The following is a 17,721-nucleotide window of genomic DNA, read 5'->3' as shown; positions in this document are numbered from 1 at the left end:
ATCACCCTCATGTTTTTTTTTTTTTTTTTTTTTTTTTTTGTATTCTTTTAAAATTTATGTAATTATTATTGGATTAAAATTTAATAATAATTTATCACAAATTTAATGATAATTTTAAAAGTCACATCAATTTTAAAAAGACGCAAGAAAAATATAAATCTTATTCTTAGCATTACTCTAAGTACTAATGCTAGTGTCGAATTCGGATCATATTCTATAATCAACAGAAAAATGTTGGACTTGATTTACCTTGGACCCAAGTGGGATTTGTGAGAACACAAAAACAAAAAGGTCTAAAATCATGGGAATCTCTCTCTCTCTCCAACAACAAAGTTCCAAGTTCATTAGCAATTATTATCAAGTCTCAAGATTAATTTATTTACAATTATGGGTGAATGGTCTTTTCAGATAAAAATTGTTCTTTATTCAGTTTGAAATAGAATAACACGTCTCATTTTTAGTTATGTATGATGTATTCATCTTGAATCCTCATTACCTATCTCATAGGGTTAAGATTAGAGTGGAAACATAAGCATTGGCTATTAAGTTCAAAGCATGCAAATATTCTCTGTGGCCTGAATCGCCATTTGAATAGAAGAGAGGGGAAGTTGACCTCAGTTGACTTTGTTTCTATGAAGCCATAACAAGTCCATTGTAGTAGCTACATGGAGCAGAAAGGATTTTTTTTTTTTTTTCCACAAAAAATTTAAATATTATTTTAAATAAATACTAAGAGAATGAAAGAGAAAAGGTAAATCTTTTTATATTAAAATAGTGTTAATGAAAACAAAAGTGTTACCCTATATTTATGGTAGCACTTTTGATTCTGTTGGTGTTCCCTTGATTTAGGGAACATCATAAGAATATAGAAGTTTTTTAGGAGTTTTTCTTACATTTAGAAAATATAATGGGTTTTAAGAAAGTTGCTCTACTTTTTGTCCAGACATCTTTGAAGAGGAATTTCTAAGATATTTTCCTTTGAGAGCCTAAACACCTAAACTATCCGAATCCAGCTGTAACTTCCAACCCAATTTTGCTAAGAGAGCTAGATTCATATTGTGCAGAGACGAAGAGACAGATTTGGAAGAAGAAAGGCAGACATACATCTTATAGAAAATTGTACATGGTATATAGCAACGGTCGATATTTAAATTTGGTCATACTCAATGTTCCTTTACCCCTTCCTTCGGCTTCGCCAAATAGATTGCAGTCAAATTGACATAAATTTTTTCTAAAGCAGTATGAAAGAAATATTCTCAAATTCATTTATTTATTTTTTTGACATGTCCATATAAAGGAATCTCAAACCTTTTTAAAATAGTGTCAAATATCTATAAACATTTAAAATGCGCATTAAATTCTTAACGTCATTAATAGCAGTTTAATAACTTAGACTAAATTTAATGTGCTTTTTGAATGTTTATAGATACTTTATACTATTTTAAATAGATTAGAAAATATTTTCACCATACTAATTTGAAGGAAATTTTTGTCCCGGTCAAATTATGTGCTTAACCTCAACATTAGCCACGGTGGCAAATTGGTGTAGTAGGATTTAAGCATCCAATCAAAAAAGTTTGATTTCATTAACTATATACAGAGTATTAAATTGATGTGAACCAGCAATACAATTGTAACGCAGAAAACTATTAAGTTTATAACCAGGTCATGCATTTGTTACCCAAAATTTCAATACACATATGCACAGTCATTATTTCCAGTTCTCGTCTTCGCTCAAGGATCTGACTCTTCTGGTTGTGATTTATTTACATCTGAAACAACTGGAGAAAAGAAGAAGAAGAAGAAGAAGAAGAAGAAGAAGAAGAAATTAGTGATCTGACTTTGCATGAAGCATCAAAATTAACCACTTCAGATTGGTTTGACCCAAGTCAGCTACTTCGTTACATTTTCAGACGAGCTGCACAACAGCAGCCACCCGTAGGGTCCCATTTTGGAGAAGATCAGCAAGCTCATCAAATAAAAGAGCTGTTCGCCAACCCCATCCCTTTGGAGCTTTTGGTAAAAGAGTGCCCGTTTGTTTGAAGCTTCCAAACAGCATGACTTCCCGTTTTGATGGACAAATCAACTAAATAATGGAAGGCATAAGAACCAAGAATTAAAGCATGACAGTTGCACAAAAATGCATAAGGCAAGCAGCGATTAAATGGACAGCAGATTGTTCACTTGGATACCTGATAACGTGCAGTAACCTTTTCCCGAGAGTCCACAAACATATGAACCTAAAAGCAGATGGTTAAAGATTTAGCCTGGAGTAGGACAAATCACTAATTAACAACTTCAATTTCTCAGGAGGCAGTTGAAAGTCACATTCATTACCAGGGCACGACAACAAAGTTGCGATTATTATCGAAACAAAAAGAAAAATAGAATATTTTTCATTATTAGTATGATAAACCATCTCATGCTCTGATAACCAGGACTAAGGGCTGACCTTTCTAAGGTAATCAGTTATCTCCGCCTTCCGACGGTGAAGAAATAAACCTAAACAGATATAATGAAATGTACTCAAGTTAGACAGCATGAATTCTTTTAATACTGATAAACAGAGTAAAATGTTTCCATGGTAGAAACTTTTACAGCTTCGAACATTACCAAGTGTTCGCCGTCCCTGAGGGTCTTCATCATTAAAAGCCTGAACGCTTACCTAAAAATCCAAAGAGAGAAATTGAATCTGTTTCAGACCATTGCAAGTAGATAAAGCCTCATTCTAAATTTCAAGCTTATATAAGCATAATAACCAGCTGATATTCAAACACCTTCCATAAAGAACCAGCATAAAAAACCTCAGAAGAGTGTTTGACTTGGCCATCACTGAGCCTGTGCACATCCTCAAATTGCACCCTGTAAATCCAATAGAGAATTAGCACAACACATACTAGAAACTTTCTTAGTTTTAGGAGTCAACAATAAGAGGGAAAAGAGGAAAAAACAGAGATATAACTAGGAAGCAAGAATATAATGCATATACAATAGGATTGGGCTGATTGACAACTGATCATAATGCTTGTCCATCAAAACCAGTGCAAAGGAAATTCGAGTATGGCACTAGGACTCGACCAACTGAAGTACTACTTCTGATATACAGAGCCATCAAGACCCAACCAAAGAGGAATGCAAAAAGAGAAAATTGCTATATATTAGCAGTCGACTGAACTAACTTAACTAAGTATTCAGTCTTACCACTTTGATATTGAGACATCAGAAGGACAATCCTAGAACAGCACCCTACAAGAAATAATATGGCACTGCTTTTTTATGGAATTAAGTAATAAGTTTTAGTTTTGAAACAAATTTGATCAGAAAAAAGATTAAAGAGAGATACCATATTATCCTCAAAAGAATGTGAATCATGTAATCACAATAGGAGGTTAAAATAAATTACACCAGCTAGTGTATCCACAAGATCACAACATCTGCAGCATGCAGAGCCATTCCCTTTGAGATCTTTTAAAATATAATATTACCATCAAAAGAAAATGTCAATAGCAACTGAAAGCAAAACTATAACTTACCCAAATCGAAATGGAGGGAAGTGATTTAAAGGTGTTTTCAAGTCCAATGAGATAGATGAACTGTTTGCATTCTCCCACTCAATCCCAACAGCATGCCCCGGTGACTCAAGCATCTGCATAGGGATGCTGCTAGTACTCGGTGCTGCAATGGAAGTTCCAGACATTCTGCTCTGCAGATCCACTTCATACTCTGTCTCCATTTGCTCCCCATGAACATTAGCTACATTGCACCCTCCATGGCTCAGGCCAACCAAAGCTGTCAACCCATCTCCAGAAAGGTCCCCACCGTGGTCAGCTCTTGCCTCTGAATCATCATTAGCAAGAGATGGCTGGCCATTTCGGTTGCTCATACCAAAAGGAACACGTGAAAAGACAAAACGTGTTGGAGGCGAAGCAGCTGCAGGCACAAATGTAGTTCCACGTCCAATACCTGCAAGCCCATCAATAGGCCCCCTAACATGCACGCGCACATGTCTAAAGAGGCCATTTCCTTCACCTTGAGCAGATTCGGCAACATATGCATTCCCCATGTTTCCAGAAGTATGATCATGCTCTTGCATGTAATATCCAGTGGTTGGGAGTCCATGTGAAAATCTAAATGGCTGCCTACAATTGCACACCATGCTTGCGAGGCAGCAACTTTTGCATGTATCAGCACCAATTTCTTGCACCCTCTGGCTTAAAAGCATCTACATAATAACCATACAAAAAAGAAAATATAAATTTCTTAAAAAATAAAAAAAGCATAGTTTGGAATGTGCATGATTATAAATGCTTGTATCATGAAAAGATGTCTAAACTTCCCATGGCGGGAAACATGCAGAGAGTTCTTGCAGCCACTCTGCTGGCTCATATAGTGGTACTCCTAGACTGAATCAGTCAACCTATACATATTATGGCATCCATAAAATTCTTCTGAAAATACCATATACTGAGAGAAAACAGATGGCTAGGAGAACCACCATGGATAAAACTAAAAAGCATTGTAACAGGAAGCATGCACTCTTCTAATTCCCCCATGTCATAAACATTCTATATATGGCAATGACCATAAAAAAAATAAAAATAAAAATAATTAATGAGTAATGAGATCCAGCATCAGACCTGTAGCCAAAGACCGTCATTTACAGCTTTGCAAGGGAACCCCAATTCTTCAAGGTGCTTTCTCACGTCTAAAAGTGCCTCGAATGACATGTTGCAATACAATAGAGAACCCCCTTCAAATATATTAACAAATGCATCATATTCTTCCCCACGAACCCCGCAATTCTCTCTAGCATAACCCTTTAGCTGTCTCTTGCGCACAACCCTGCCACCCCATGAAAGAGGAGGCATGCCACATCTTTCCCAATCATTAATCATGAGCCCATCACAGGAAGAGTTCATTGAAGAGCACTGCCTTGATTGGTCCCTGGCAAGCCAGCTATTGTTATTCAGATGGTAGCATGGGCCTTCTTCAGATGGCCCTTCCATAGCCATTCCAGCGGTCCCTAGTCCACTTGCTCTAACACCAATCGGCATTTCAACATAGGAACATGAGGTTCTGATTCCATCTACATCTGGAAATGAGGGACTTGATGATGAAGGTCCTTCCATGTTGCAGGGGAATCTTGGCTCCATATTCAACTGAGAGTATGCAGTTTCTTGCAGCTGTTGGTTGGAATGGGAAATTCCTGTTTGAGAGTCAACCACAGAGTCAGCAAGCTCAACCAGCAGATTATGAGCGGTATTATGTCCTTCGAGGTCATCTTTTAAACTTAGGTGTCCTAGTTCAGATTCCAACATCTTATTAGTGCAGCTATCGATCAAAAATTTTCCCTTTGCTTGAGGAGAATCAGAGTGACTATCTGTTCCCATCTCAGAACTGCAACTTCCTTGCTCAGAATGTTCTGCCTTGCAATGGGCACCTTTTGCAAGGAACGTGTACAATGCCAGTTCAAACCTTTTGATAAAAAAAAAAAAAAGAAAGTAAAAAAATGGTGTTATCCATCTTTACAGGAACTCAAAGCTGTAGACCACAAAACTCAGAGGCTGTCAATGCCCCTTACCGTTTCTCTTCGCTAGGTACCCACAACTCATTTGAAGTTAACAGTGCATCCAAGGTTTGTGAGGAAAGTTTTGGAAGCACCTATGCATGACAGGAGCATTGCAGATAGTAAGTTTAACTTAACAAAAATGAGAAACTTTTACTGAACAATGAAGTTGCAATTCAAATGACATGAAAGTTTAAACCATGTTTTGAAACATGGACAATGTGATAAATTTTATACAAATGAAAAGCTAGAAAACAGCCATTCAAACAACTGAAACATAAATTACATATATGAGAATAAAGTTCAATTATATGACATTTAAGGCAGAGGAATGTCCTGGATTTCTCCCAAAAAAAAAAATTATTGAAATGGAGAGATAGTGTATCACAAGATGTGCACGCAAACAAGAGAGGCATTGTTTTTGTCAAATTTCAAGCTCATGATCAATTATGCTTAACATTTTCCCAAAAAAAATTCTTCACAAAGACAAAGTATACTTGTCTTACCTTTCCTCATGCCCTGTTTCATTTTTGTTAATATTATAATACATTGGTCAAAGCAACACAGAGAAGAAAAGGCATAACTACCCAAACACACAAGCTGGAAAAGCATATTCTTCATCTGTACCTCTTTCAACTCCATGGAGCCACTTTGACAAAGGTAACCCCAGCAAGCATTTCTCACCCGCTCTCCATGTATGCCATAATCTTGGCTTTCTGCAAAAACCTGAATCACAAGTAAATAATTTCAATAACTTAAAGAGACTGATAGTATATAGTAGAATTAGGTAGCACATAGCGGTTCCCAGAAGCATCTTGAACCTGATATGCTAAGAAGTTTGAAGTCCATAATTCGGATATAATAAAGTCTGTGCAAATTGCACACAAATCCTGCATGAAAAACATCAACATGTAATCAAAATTCACATAGAATCCTTGCCACTCTACAATGAGAAGAAAAGATGCAGTTCTCATTATAAATAACATAGTACCTGAAGGTCAAGAAAGGAGGCAGCAGCTAGAACTCGAAATGCATTGGTATCATTAAGTTTCGGATGGTGCCCATATAGATAAGCCAATGCCATTGAAATGGCCTCGCCATTAACATTCTTATCATCTACATGTAAGGTGACAATTGGAGCATTGGCTTCTTTCCAAGGACCATGAAGCATGTTCCTGCCGTTCACATTAGATGTCAGAAAATGAAGCCAAAGAATATTGCTTGTAAGTAATAATTTTTTTTTTTTGATAAGATAGACCATTAAAAATAACATAAATATGATACATGAAAAGTATCATTTTTTTTTTTTTATAAGTAATAACCAATCTTATTAAAAGCATAAGGCGCCCCAAAGTATACAAAGAGTATACAAAAGGATCACCTAACTAGAAAAGGAAAAGCGAGCAAAGAAATCATCATAACTAATCGACAACGGGGACATATGTGCTACAGTACAAAGATACAAAGTATGAAAACAAGAGGATAAAATGTCCTCCAAAGACCTCTCCAAGTCCTCAAAGCACCTATTGTTCCTTTACTGCCATAAAAAGTATCATATTAGGATCCTTTAGATTATCTACAGTAACTCCATGGTAGAATTTTTAAAATTGTAACTATTATTTTAATTAAATGGCTCAAATTTTACCATCTAAGCATTTATGACTCTAGAGGATCTTTAATTTTTTTCTCAACTAATCACATGTTATATACTAAGATGACAAAAATCTGAACCATTTAATTAAAAACAATTTTTAGGATTTTAAAAACTTCAATGTATAATTACGTTAGAAAATCTAAAGGATGCTAATTCAAAGCCATCAAGCGAACAGGTGTGCATTTGTCTTTTTGAGCATACTCATAAAGAAAAGGGGAGGGGGCTGATGAGATACCTAATTCTTTGAAGGGGTGATTGCTTCAACTTTCTACTGAATGCTAATTCCTGTTATGACTCTTAAGTGCCAATACATGGAATCGTCTGGCTAAAATCCATTTCTTTTCTACAACCTATTTATCCTCCATTCTTTTTCTTTTACTGAATTATTTTTAGGTTTGTTTTTATGAATTATTTATCCTCCATTCTTTCCCTTCGTCTAATTCCCTTTTCCACCATTTCACAAGTATTACCTCCAAAACATAATCAGACTTCTAGGATCCTTCAGTACCACCTAAAGCTATATATTTCACTAAGATTTAAAAAGAGCAGAGATATGTCGCCAAATTATTCACATTTTTCTCCTCAAAGTAGCAAAAAAAATTTCACTTTCTTCTCCAACATTTACTAGCAAGTCCAACCAAATTTCACAAGAATTAAAATAAAACAATTACCAAGAGGAAGCATTTGTATAAATCCAAAACATAGTCAATACTTCACGAACCCTACAGTACCACCTAGTGCTATATGTAATTTACTAATTAAAAGGGGCAGATATTTTTCACCAAATTATTCACATTTTCCCCCTAACATCAACGAAAACCCTAAAAGCTCACATTTTTCTCCAACATCTACAACAAATTGCACAACCAATGGCAATGACAACAAAACAAGCACAAAAATCCACATTTTTTCCAAAATCACAACCAAGGTCAACCGAATTGCCCAAATTACGATGAAACCAAGAGAAAATGGGGTTCGAGCGAACCTGAAGTAGGAGCTGCGAGAGAGAATAAGGCGATGGAGGTGGTAGGTGGAGCCCATGGCGTGGACGACGACGTCGGAGAAGGAACCCGAGTTGAAGCCCTCGACCTGGATGTGATCGCAGAGCGAGGCGAGGTTGCAGTCCAGCGCACGCAGCTCGCCGCTTGTCCGGTCGTTGTCGGACTGAGACTGCGACTGCGAGGGCGGGATCGTCATTTTCAGCTGGGGCCCGTACGTTCGGGCCGGCGTCGAGTACTGGGGCTCCATCGTCGACACGACTTGCCGTTTTGGGATTTCTGACTGGTATTGGAAATGGAGGTCAGGTGCGGATCAGAGCCATTTGTTGAAGAAGGTCCTAAAATGAATGGGTACTGCGTGCATTCTGGCTTGTATATCTAGGGGTGTCAATGACCGCCCGCTAATCGCTATAACCGCTAACCATTAATCGCTTAATCTCTATAACCACCTAGCGGTTAATAGTTATTGGGTTTACTAACCGTAACCGTTAATCGCCTTTTTATATAATATATTTTTATAATTATAATTATAAAAATATTTATACATATAACATAATCACTTGATCATTAAATCACAATTTTTTTTAAAAATAATTAAATCACAATTTGAGTATTAATATATTTTTACTATAATTTATATGATTATATCATATAATTACTTGATCATTAAATTACAATTTTTTTTAAAAATAATTAAATCACAATTTGAGTATTAATATATTATCATTATAATTTATATGATTATATCACATGAGCAATTGATCATTAAATCATTTTATCATATAATAACAAATTATACATATATAATATGACATAACTCATAAGTATACTAATTTATACTAATACAACAATTAAATATCTAGAGATTTATTTCCAATGTATGTTATAAACTTATAAGTCTATATAAGTTTACATATGCATATGAATAATATAAATGTATAATATCAATACTTAATCATATGATTCAATGACAATTCAAATACTTTATTTAAGACTTCAAGTGAATCATATTATTAATGTACAATGATGATATGATTCGTATAATATCAAATTAAGTAATTGACATTAGATTAAACAATGACCAATGTGTTACTTATAAACACAATTTAAGTATTAATGTATTATTATTATAATTTTAGTAATCTATATATTATCACTATAATTGATATGATTATATCACATGATGACTTGATCATTAAATCATATGATTATATAATAATAAATAATACATATATAATATGACATAACTCATAAGTCATAAGTTTACAAGTTAATCATATGATTCATGTACAATGATAATCACAATTGATTCAATTGAATTAAACAATATATTACTTATATCTACAATTTAATTAAAGCATTATTAGATACTTTAGGAATTTAGGATTTAGGAGTTTGAACATTACCATTTACCTTTACATATTAAGTTCAATTCAAAGAAAAAAGATTATAAGTAAATATGATAATAATTTAAATAATTAATCATGTGATATAATTTAATGAGATTATATGATTATATAATATTAAATTAAGTAATTGACATTAGATTCAACAATGTGTTACTTATAATCACAATTGAAGTATTAATGTATTTTTTGAACATTTTTTAGAAAAAGAAATTTAACCATTTTTTGAAGAAAAAAAAAATTAACCATTTTTTGAACAATTTTGAATTTTTTGAACCATTTGTAACAATTTTTTTAAAATTGAATCATTGATAGTTAATAGTTTTACCCTTGAACCTTTTTTTTAAAAAAAAAAAAAAAAAAAAAATTATATAGAAGGCAAAACTACGTCGTTTTGTACTTCTATATATTCATCTCTTTCTTTCCAACCCTAAATCTCACGAAAATCATCTCATGTAAATGTAAATTTTGAGTCAAATATTTTTGATTTAATATTTAAGAAATTTTTTTTAAAGTACAAGTAAATGTAAATTTTAGGTCAAATATTTTTGATTTTTTAATTTGGGCTATTTTTTACAGCAATTGGGCTCAAGAAGACACTAAAAAAAAAAAAAAAAAAATGAGGGTTAAAAAAAGTCCAAAAAGGCAAAAAAAAAAAAAAGCCCAATTTTGAAAAAACGGTTAGCGGGCGGTTATCTATTTCATTAACCGCTAATCGGCAGTTAACCGTTAACCGCTAACCGCGGTTAGCGGTTAGTGAAATTTATTAACCGCCTTGACAGCCCTAATATCTAGCATGCTTGCGAGTTAAGAGTCCTCTACTATATATTATTTTTAAAACATGGCTTTTAAATTAATATTAATATTTTTATTTTTATCTTTATTGATTTAGTATTTATTTTTAATTTCAAAATTCTAACAATGACTTCTACAATAATTTTTTTTTTTTTTTTTGAAATGTTTCTCGAAACTTTCATTAATCAACATGAATCTTGCTCAGCAAATACAGTTTCACTAATACACAGAGGATACTCATCTCTCCAAACTCTATTCTCACCATACACCAATGCCCTTTTCGCCAATCCATGTGCAGTCGTGTTTGCCGTACGTCGGACGTGCTTGATCCTCCATTCAGGGACATGAGTGAGTAAGAATTTTGCATCATTTAATACCTGTCCATAACTTCCTCTGCAAATTCCATCTTTACAAAAGGATTGAACAACTTCTCAAGCATCTCCCTCCAAAATTATACATTGTAATCCAAGCTTGCAACTGAGTTCTGCCGCCGTCCACACTCCCAACGCCTCTGCTGCAGCCGAGTCACTAAAACACTGACGAGTAGAGCACTGCATCGCCACCACCTGACCTGTGGAATCTCGTGCAACAATCCCCAGCCCAATCTTGTTACTGACCTTGTCTACAGCTGCATCCCAATTAAGTTTAATACAACCATTTGGTGGTTTCTGCCATGTTTCAGTTACCTGGACATTAGCCAAAGCTCCACTCCTACGTAACCTTGCTTCTGATTGGTTAAAAGCTTCTACTTGGTCAAGGCCATTACGCACCAGAGCAGCAGGTGGAGTAAATTCACCTTCGAAAATGAATTTATTCCGCCTATGCCAAATGCCTTGCCACTGTAACCATTTCTTGCATTTCTTCCATAGACAATTTCTCCATCAGCTTGATAATAATATCACGGAAATCATTCTTATCACTAGTGCATTTTTGTAATTTTCCAGAACACTCAATCCAAACATCTCTGGCCGACGGACAACTTCTACAATAATTGATTGAGATGACACGTTAGCATTATAAGATAAAAATGTAATTTCTAATATTACTTTAATTGTAAGAATCTCTAATGCTAAAAAGTATGCTTTTATCTTATTATTATATCACAATATTAACATGGCAGAATTAATCAACCATTGAACAAAATTAAAATAAAGAAGGATTCAAACATTTATTTGAGATGCAATATCTATGAAATAATTGTAAGATAAAAGCATTACACTACCTTATAAATCTTGAAAAATATTAATGCTAAAAAGCAATAAAATTTGAAAGAAAAGTGATGCTTTTTTGGAGGAAAATAAGAAGGATTCAAACATTTATTTGAGATGCAATATCTATGAAATAATTGTAAGATAAAAGCATTACACTACCTTATAAATCTTGAAAAATATTAATGCTAAAAAGCAATAAAATTTGAAAGAAAAGTGATGCTTTTTTGGAGGAAAATAACAGGTGTGTTGAATTGTGTTTATTTGGAAGTGTAGGCTCGTTTGGGTGTACGATTTTTTGTTTTATTTTTTGTATTGTTTTTAAAATTGAGAATATCGAGAAAAAAAAATTGAAATTATGTTTAGATTGTTTAAAGAATATAATAAAACTATGAAAAGTAAAACTAGAAATGAAAAAAAAAAAAAAAAAATCTCTAAATTCGAAAATCGAAAAATTGAAAATTAAATAAATTTGGAGTGGTTCGAAAACCACCCCGAGTTGCATGGGAATGGCTGAGCCACTCCTAGGCCCTGGGTATGCAATCTTTCATAGATAATTTAGCATTCTTCATTGCAGATCTTCTTACAATTAATGCGCTACCCCTTTTAGAACGGAATAGGATCATCTCCAGTCCATTTTGGATTGGAGAATATCCAGTTCATGGTTATAATTTCTTAGGGCACCTATCCCACTAACAAAAAATAATAATAAAATATTATTTCATATTAAAAAATAATAAAAAATAAAAAAAGGGTGATTGGCCACCCCATTAGGGGTGCTGGACCACCCCAAGTTGGGGGTTGGGGTGGCTTCGGCCACCCTAGACCAACCACCTTCAAGGGCCTAGGGGTGGCTTTGGCCCAACGGGGGTGGTCCGGCCAGCCCCAAGGGTCAAACGAAAAAATAAAAAAATTTTGTTTAGCCCTTGGGGGTGGCCGAAGACTAGCCGGTCTGGGGTGGCCAAAGCTACCACAGCCCCCAATTGAGGTGGTCCAGCGACCCCCAATGGGGTGGCCAACCACCCCTTATTATTTTATTTTATATTTTTTTTAATATAAAATAATAGTTTATTATTATTTTTTGTTAGTAGGACATGTGTCTTATTTGTGGCTCTAGGATTTCTAAGAATAAATCCTAGCCATGAACTGAATATTCTAGTCCAAAATGGACTTGAGAGGATCCTATTCCCTTAAGAACGACCTTCATCTCGTTCAACATAAATTTCATACCCAATTTGGAAAAGTCCCTATAAATATCTCCCAAAGTGCACAACCACTCAATACCAAAAACAACCTCATAATTTTTCAAGGGTAATAAGAAGAGGTTGAGCCTTACGTCTTGATTTTGCCTAATTAATTTGACTTTAGGGCTCATACCTTGGCATTGCAGGCAATTCATGTAATAATAATAATAATAAATCCATATTAATCATATTTTATAAAAATACTCGTAATTCAAAAATTGCATAAATCATTTTCTGTAAAAATTAAATTAAATTATTAACTATGGTCGAACTTTTGAAGCTCCCCTGGAATATTCGACGAAACTCTGGACTCGAACATTCGAGCATTATTTAGAACGTTCAAGTAAAACCCTATAACCATTAGTATAATAGTACACCGAACATTCGAATGTAGTACACGCGATCTTATCCACTCCAACCACTTTATAAAAACACCCATCACGACCCTTCAAACCCCATTTATCCCACATGCACCTCACCCAACCCAAATCTAGTGAGATAAGAAGATTACAAAGATAGAAGTAATTGTTTTTTGTGTTGATTCATCATGATTAAGGTAAACCTTGAACCATACTCATTTGTCTATTGTTCATATTATGACCATGTGATTTATCATGCTTATTACAAGTCTTAAGTATAACACGATGAATTTAAAACTTATTTCTCTTAAAGAACCAATGATTTCTCAAAAAGTCATGAATTTCTCTCTCTCTCTCTCTCTCTTTATTCAATAAAGGGAAAATGGTTCATGGGATTGTGCAACCATAAAGAGGTGGGCACCCAACAATAAAGCCCAAACGATAATGGCAATACCAAAATAGAAACAAATGGAAAAAGCAAACAGTAGGCAATAAATCTATTAATAGTCCCAAAAGAATCAGCCACAATCAGGGCCTCTCAAAGGGCCGCACAAGGCAGTAATAGATGGCAAGAAGCACGGTAAAGATCCCCATGAGGTAATGGCAACAACCACCATGAAGTGGTTATTGAGAGGAAGGTATTGCCGAGAACAGAGAGGACACTGTCGAAGTTCAACGAGCAAAAGTCTCCAAAGGTAGATCGAACCACATCAAAATAGGGAGACATAAACCCAAGACAAAAAGCAGCAACAACAACAGAAAACAGCAAAACAGAAGAAAATAAAACAACGGTAAATACATAATAAAGCTAAAAAGATAAATGCAATGACAAAAACCCTTGGACATTAGCAATGACGAAGAGGAGCAGGGTCTAGAGGGCAAGGGCAGGCCATGTGATAGTGCGTGATAAACACGCGCCAGAGTGTGAAGACCATGCACTAGTGTGAGGGAGTCCGATGAAGGCATGGTGGTGGGCGGTGGAAAGCGTACCGACCAACAAAGGTGGTGGCGAGGTGCGTTTATGTAGGGAACTAACGAAAAAAGATAGATCTAGTTTACAGAAAACCAATTTTGTAAAAAATGTCATATTCGGATCTGATACTGGGAGAGAGCAGCGAGTGGGCAGAGATGAGTAGTAAATTAGTGATTCCGAGGAGAAGGATGGGCTGAGCGAAATAGCAATGGAGGGGAGGTGGGAAGGCTATTATGGGCATGAGGGAGGTGACTTGGAGTTGCTGTAAAAAGGGAGAAAAGAAAGAAAAAACACTAGGAAAACTGAGAAGAACATGAGAAAAGAAGGGGGAAGGGAGAAGGGATGGAAAAAACTCCATCCCTCCCCACTTAGAAAAGCCGCACAAGGTAGTAGGAGGCCTCACTAGGAGTATGAAAAACTTCTACTAGAGATAAGTGGAGCTTCTCTCTCTAAAAAAGAGAGAAGCGAGTTACTTTTTTCATGAACTTACACTTATTTTCCAAGATTTATCACGTTGATACGGTTTAATATGTTTTTGTTGAGTTGTTATAAGATTTGGTTAAGGTTTGCTATTGTTGAGACATTTGTCAACCCATGTAGTAACTCGAATCCAAAGCTTGCTAAGAAATAAGAAAATGACCAGTGATGTAAGGCCGCAAAGTGAGGGGGTGGCGGCTGTTCCACCTCCAATGTCTAAATTAGAATTTATGGAGAGATTAGAGAGAATAATAGAATAAGAAATAATATTAAGATAAGTATAGAGAGAATTCACTGTGTGTTTTTCATAGGTGGTCGGCTGTTCCTTTTATAGAATATCTTGGTATGTGAGTGGTGGAGGGACTCTTGCTTGACTCCCAAACCTATGGAGTTTGTTGCTCATGTAGATTTATTCCGTAACAATCTCTAGAGAGGTTATATGGCGATTTTTGACCGTATTTGGACTTTGTTTGGTAGAATTGGGTTTGTTGAGCAGATCATGTCTTTCTTCATTCATTGGACACGTGGTCTTGTTTGAATAGAATGACTTTGAGATGGATTTAAGCTGCGTTATTGCTCATTTTGCTTCATGGGCTTCTGGCCACAAGGTAAGGCTTTTCAGGCCTTCTGACGTGCCTACAAGTGGTGGGCTTTATTTATAGGTGGTGAACCTTTTTTTGGGCTTTGTAAGGTGAAAAATATTTTGTCACACCAGTAGCCCGCCATTCCCTTAGGTCACACTAGTGGCCTAATGGGAATTAACTTCTTTAAGCCCATTGTTATATCAATAACTCACCATTCCCTTGGACCCCAGTAGTGGCTCAATGGGAATTAGCTTTGAGTTTATTGCGCGAAGCCCACTAGCGCATTAGTAGTGGTCAAATACAAATCATGCTATGACGTGTAAAATCTCATATTTTTGCTTCCCGCTTTAAACCATCATTTATTTTAAGTTGCTGGCGCCATTTTTTAGGGGAGCAAAATGCGCCATTATCGTGGTACACCTTTTTGGGATGTAATATTTTCCATTAATGAGAGGTACGACGCACATCTTCCTTAATTATAGGTGGCACGTGTTGGTTTGAGGTTGTTTCTTTCTAGCGGTTTTTGATGAGACAGTACAGTTTTTCATGAGCGTTTCTTTTGAGATGTGTTTGTTGGGTTTTTTAACATCCGTTTGATTTATCTTGAGCGACATGTGGCGATATCTGACGTTTGGAGATGGTTTGAGACACTTTAAAATATGTTTTTTTTTCAATTTATCGTTTATTCATTCATCTTACAAAGCGATTTTTTAAATTTTCTGTCTATTCCCTTCTTAATTTCTTCACCATTGATGGAGTTCAGCTTTGCTGCCCTTTGATTTAACGTTAAGGCGTAGGCTCTTGATCGTTTGAAGCCGTCATATAATTTTCTGAAGGGCATTCATTTAAGATTGCCATCGATTGGTGAAGGGGTTGACAATGTTGAGGGAGAGGAAGAGGCATGCTTGACGGTCCCAATTCTTACTGCTGGGTTTTGGCTGCCTATTCCATGAATGATGAGAGTGGTGCTGCACATACTTAACCTAGCTTCTTCACAGGTAACCCCAAATGGTTGGAGGATTTTGATGGGTAGGACATTGATCTGACCCAAGTTGTTTAAAAATGAGGAGCGCCCTCAACTTACTGCAACGGAGTTTTTGTATATGTATACTACTTCTTTAGCAAACCGGGATGCTAATGACGAGTGGAAGATCCATTCTCAGAAGACGTGGGCAATTTTTGCGATTCCCCATTGGGTTTCGAAGATCAAATGGTGGCAAGAGCAGTTTTTCTTTGTTTTTCGGGATTTTGAGTTTTTTTATGACGAAACCCTTGAAATTCCGTTGAAATCTCGATGGACGGTACTGTCGGCTCAGGATTTGGAAAAGCTTGTGCTTTCTCGCCCGACATTGCTTCGTGTTTGGCATGCCCTCAAATGGACTAGGGATGATGCTACGACTAACAATTTCTAGGCCAATGGGGGCTGGTTGCTCCGAAACGAGCACCTAGAGCAATCTCTAGGATATGTTGGGCTGTCGACATTGTGTGTGGATGCGCAAAGGGCGCGAACTTCTAGGGCAGCTGCCAATCCTAACTCTTTTTTTCCTGGGTCCATCCCAGGCCGTTTGGATAAAGGTATGGTTCCTTCCCTTAGGTTTGATTTTTGATCGGGAGCGAGTTCGTTATGAGGTTCAAATCCTTGAGGAGGAAGAGGCGAACTATGTTTCCTATTTATCAGGGGAAGAGGCGGAGGCCGTTGGATCTGATAGTTCTACTCATGCTGATCTTACTGATGCCGCTGCATTTAGGCGTGCTGAAGGACCCTTTTTAGAGGAAGAGTTTGTTGGTTTTGTTGGGGATCAACCTGATGGTGATGCCGATGCTGAGTTGTCCGGGGAGTGATCCTTAAAATCTCTGCGCTGGCTAGAGGAAAAGGTGGACCTACATGACCCCGTCGGATGATGAACCTACAGGACCATCGGCTGTGGGACCATTTGCTGCAGGACTAGACGGATCGTCATGAGCAGAACCCACTAGATGCAGTGAACTTTTCCCAACTGCACAGTTTCACATTCAACAAGTTTCAAGGTAATGGTGGGTTACTGATATTACAATGGGCTTAAAGAAGTTAATTTCCAAAAACGGTGTCAATTGTTCAGACAATTGTCAACACAGGTAGCAACTCAAATTCAAAGCCTACTAAGAAATAATATTAAGATAAGTATATAGAGAATTCACAGTGTGTTTTTCAAAGGTAGTCGGCTGTTCTTTTTGTAGAATATTTGGGTATGTGAGTGATGTAGGGACTCTTACTTGACTCTCAAACTTATGGAGTTTGTTGCTTAAGTAGATTTCTTCTGTAACAATCTCTAAAGAGGTTTTGTGGCAGTTTTTGACTGTATTTGGACTTTGTTTGGTATGATTGGGTTTGTTGAGTAGATCCTTCCTTTCTTCATTCATTGAACATGTGTGGTCTTATTTGAACTAAATGACTTTGAGGTGGATTTAAGCTGCATT

General features: G+C 36.0%; 2 protein-coding genes across 3 annotated transcripts; both read right to left on the bottom strand.

Annotated features, from left to right (window-relative positions):
- Positions 1–1,562: 1,562 nt before the first annotated feature.
- Positions 1,563–8,547, bottom strand: LOC132187633 (BTB/POZ domain-containing protein). Of its 2 annotated transcripts, none has more exons than XM_059602018.2 (13): positions 8,206–8,547; positions 6,558–6,741; positions 6,388–6,456; positions 6,194–6,292; positions 5,582–5,661; positions 4,638–5,475; positions 3,534–4,222; positions 2,778–2,862; positions 2,614–2,665; positions 2,453–2,502; positions 2,193–2,240; positions 1,906–2,086; positions 1,563–1,781 (listed from the first exon to the last, which is right to left on the bottom strand). In XM_059602018.2, the coding sequence occupies exons 1-12, from the start codon at positions 8,466–8,468 to the stop codon at positions 1,910–1,912; spliced, it is 2,634 nt and encodes an 877-aa protein (XP_059458001.2). In that variant the 5' UTR covers positions 8,469–8,547; the 3' UTR covers positions 1,563–1,781; positions 1,906–1,909. The 2 variants fall into 2 exon arrangements, with proteins under 2 accessions (XP_059458001.2, XP_059458010.2); XM_059602027.2 differs by having other exon boundaries at positions 2,805–2,862.
- A 2,303-nt stretch (positions 8,548–10,850) lies between these two features.
- On the bottom strand, positions 10,851–16,614 carry LOC148587696 (uncharacterized). The gene is made up of 2 exons (XM_088512767.1): positions 16,570–16,614; positions 10,851–11,258 (listed from the first exon to the last, which is right to left on the bottom strand). Exons 1-2 carry the CDS (start codon positions 16,612–16,614, stop codon positions 10,851–10,853), a joined length of 453 nt encoding a protein of 150 aa, XP_088368893.1.
- Between the last annotated feature and the right edge of the window lie 1,107 nt (positions 16,615–17,721).

The sequence above is a fragment of the Corylus avellana genome, chromosome 2 (assembly GCF_965113065.1).
Source record: "Corylus avellana chromosome 2, dhCorAvel1.hap1.2, whole genome shotgun sequence".
Taxonomy (NCBI): domain Eukaryota; kingdom Viridiplantae; phylum Streptophyta; class Magnoliopsida; order Fagales; family Betulaceae; genus Corylus; species Corylus avellana.
This window is presented reverse-complemented; position numbering and strand designations above follow the sequence as displayed.

Coding starts and splice junctions, on each gene's coding strand:
- LOC132187633 (XM_059602018.2), bottom strand. CDS start 8,468: ATGGAGCCCCAGTACTCGACGCCGGCCCGAACGTACGGGCCCCAGCTG. Junction 5,476..5,581: donor GTACCTAGCGAAGAGAAACG/GTAAGGGGCATT, acceptor TTTTATCAAAAG/GTTTGAACTGGCATTGTACA. Junction 2,863..3,533: donor TTCCCTCCATTTCGATTTGG/GTAAGTTATAGT, acceptor TTGGATTTACAG/GGTGCAATTTGAGGATGTGC.
- LOC148587696 (XM_088512767.1), bottom strand. CDS start 16,614: ATGTCGGGCGAGAAAGCACAAGCTTTTCCAAATCCTGAGCCGACA. Junction 11,259..16,569: donor TTCCAAATCCTGAGCCGACA/GTACCGTCCATC, acceptor AAATGGTTACAG/TGGCAAGGCATTTGGCATAG.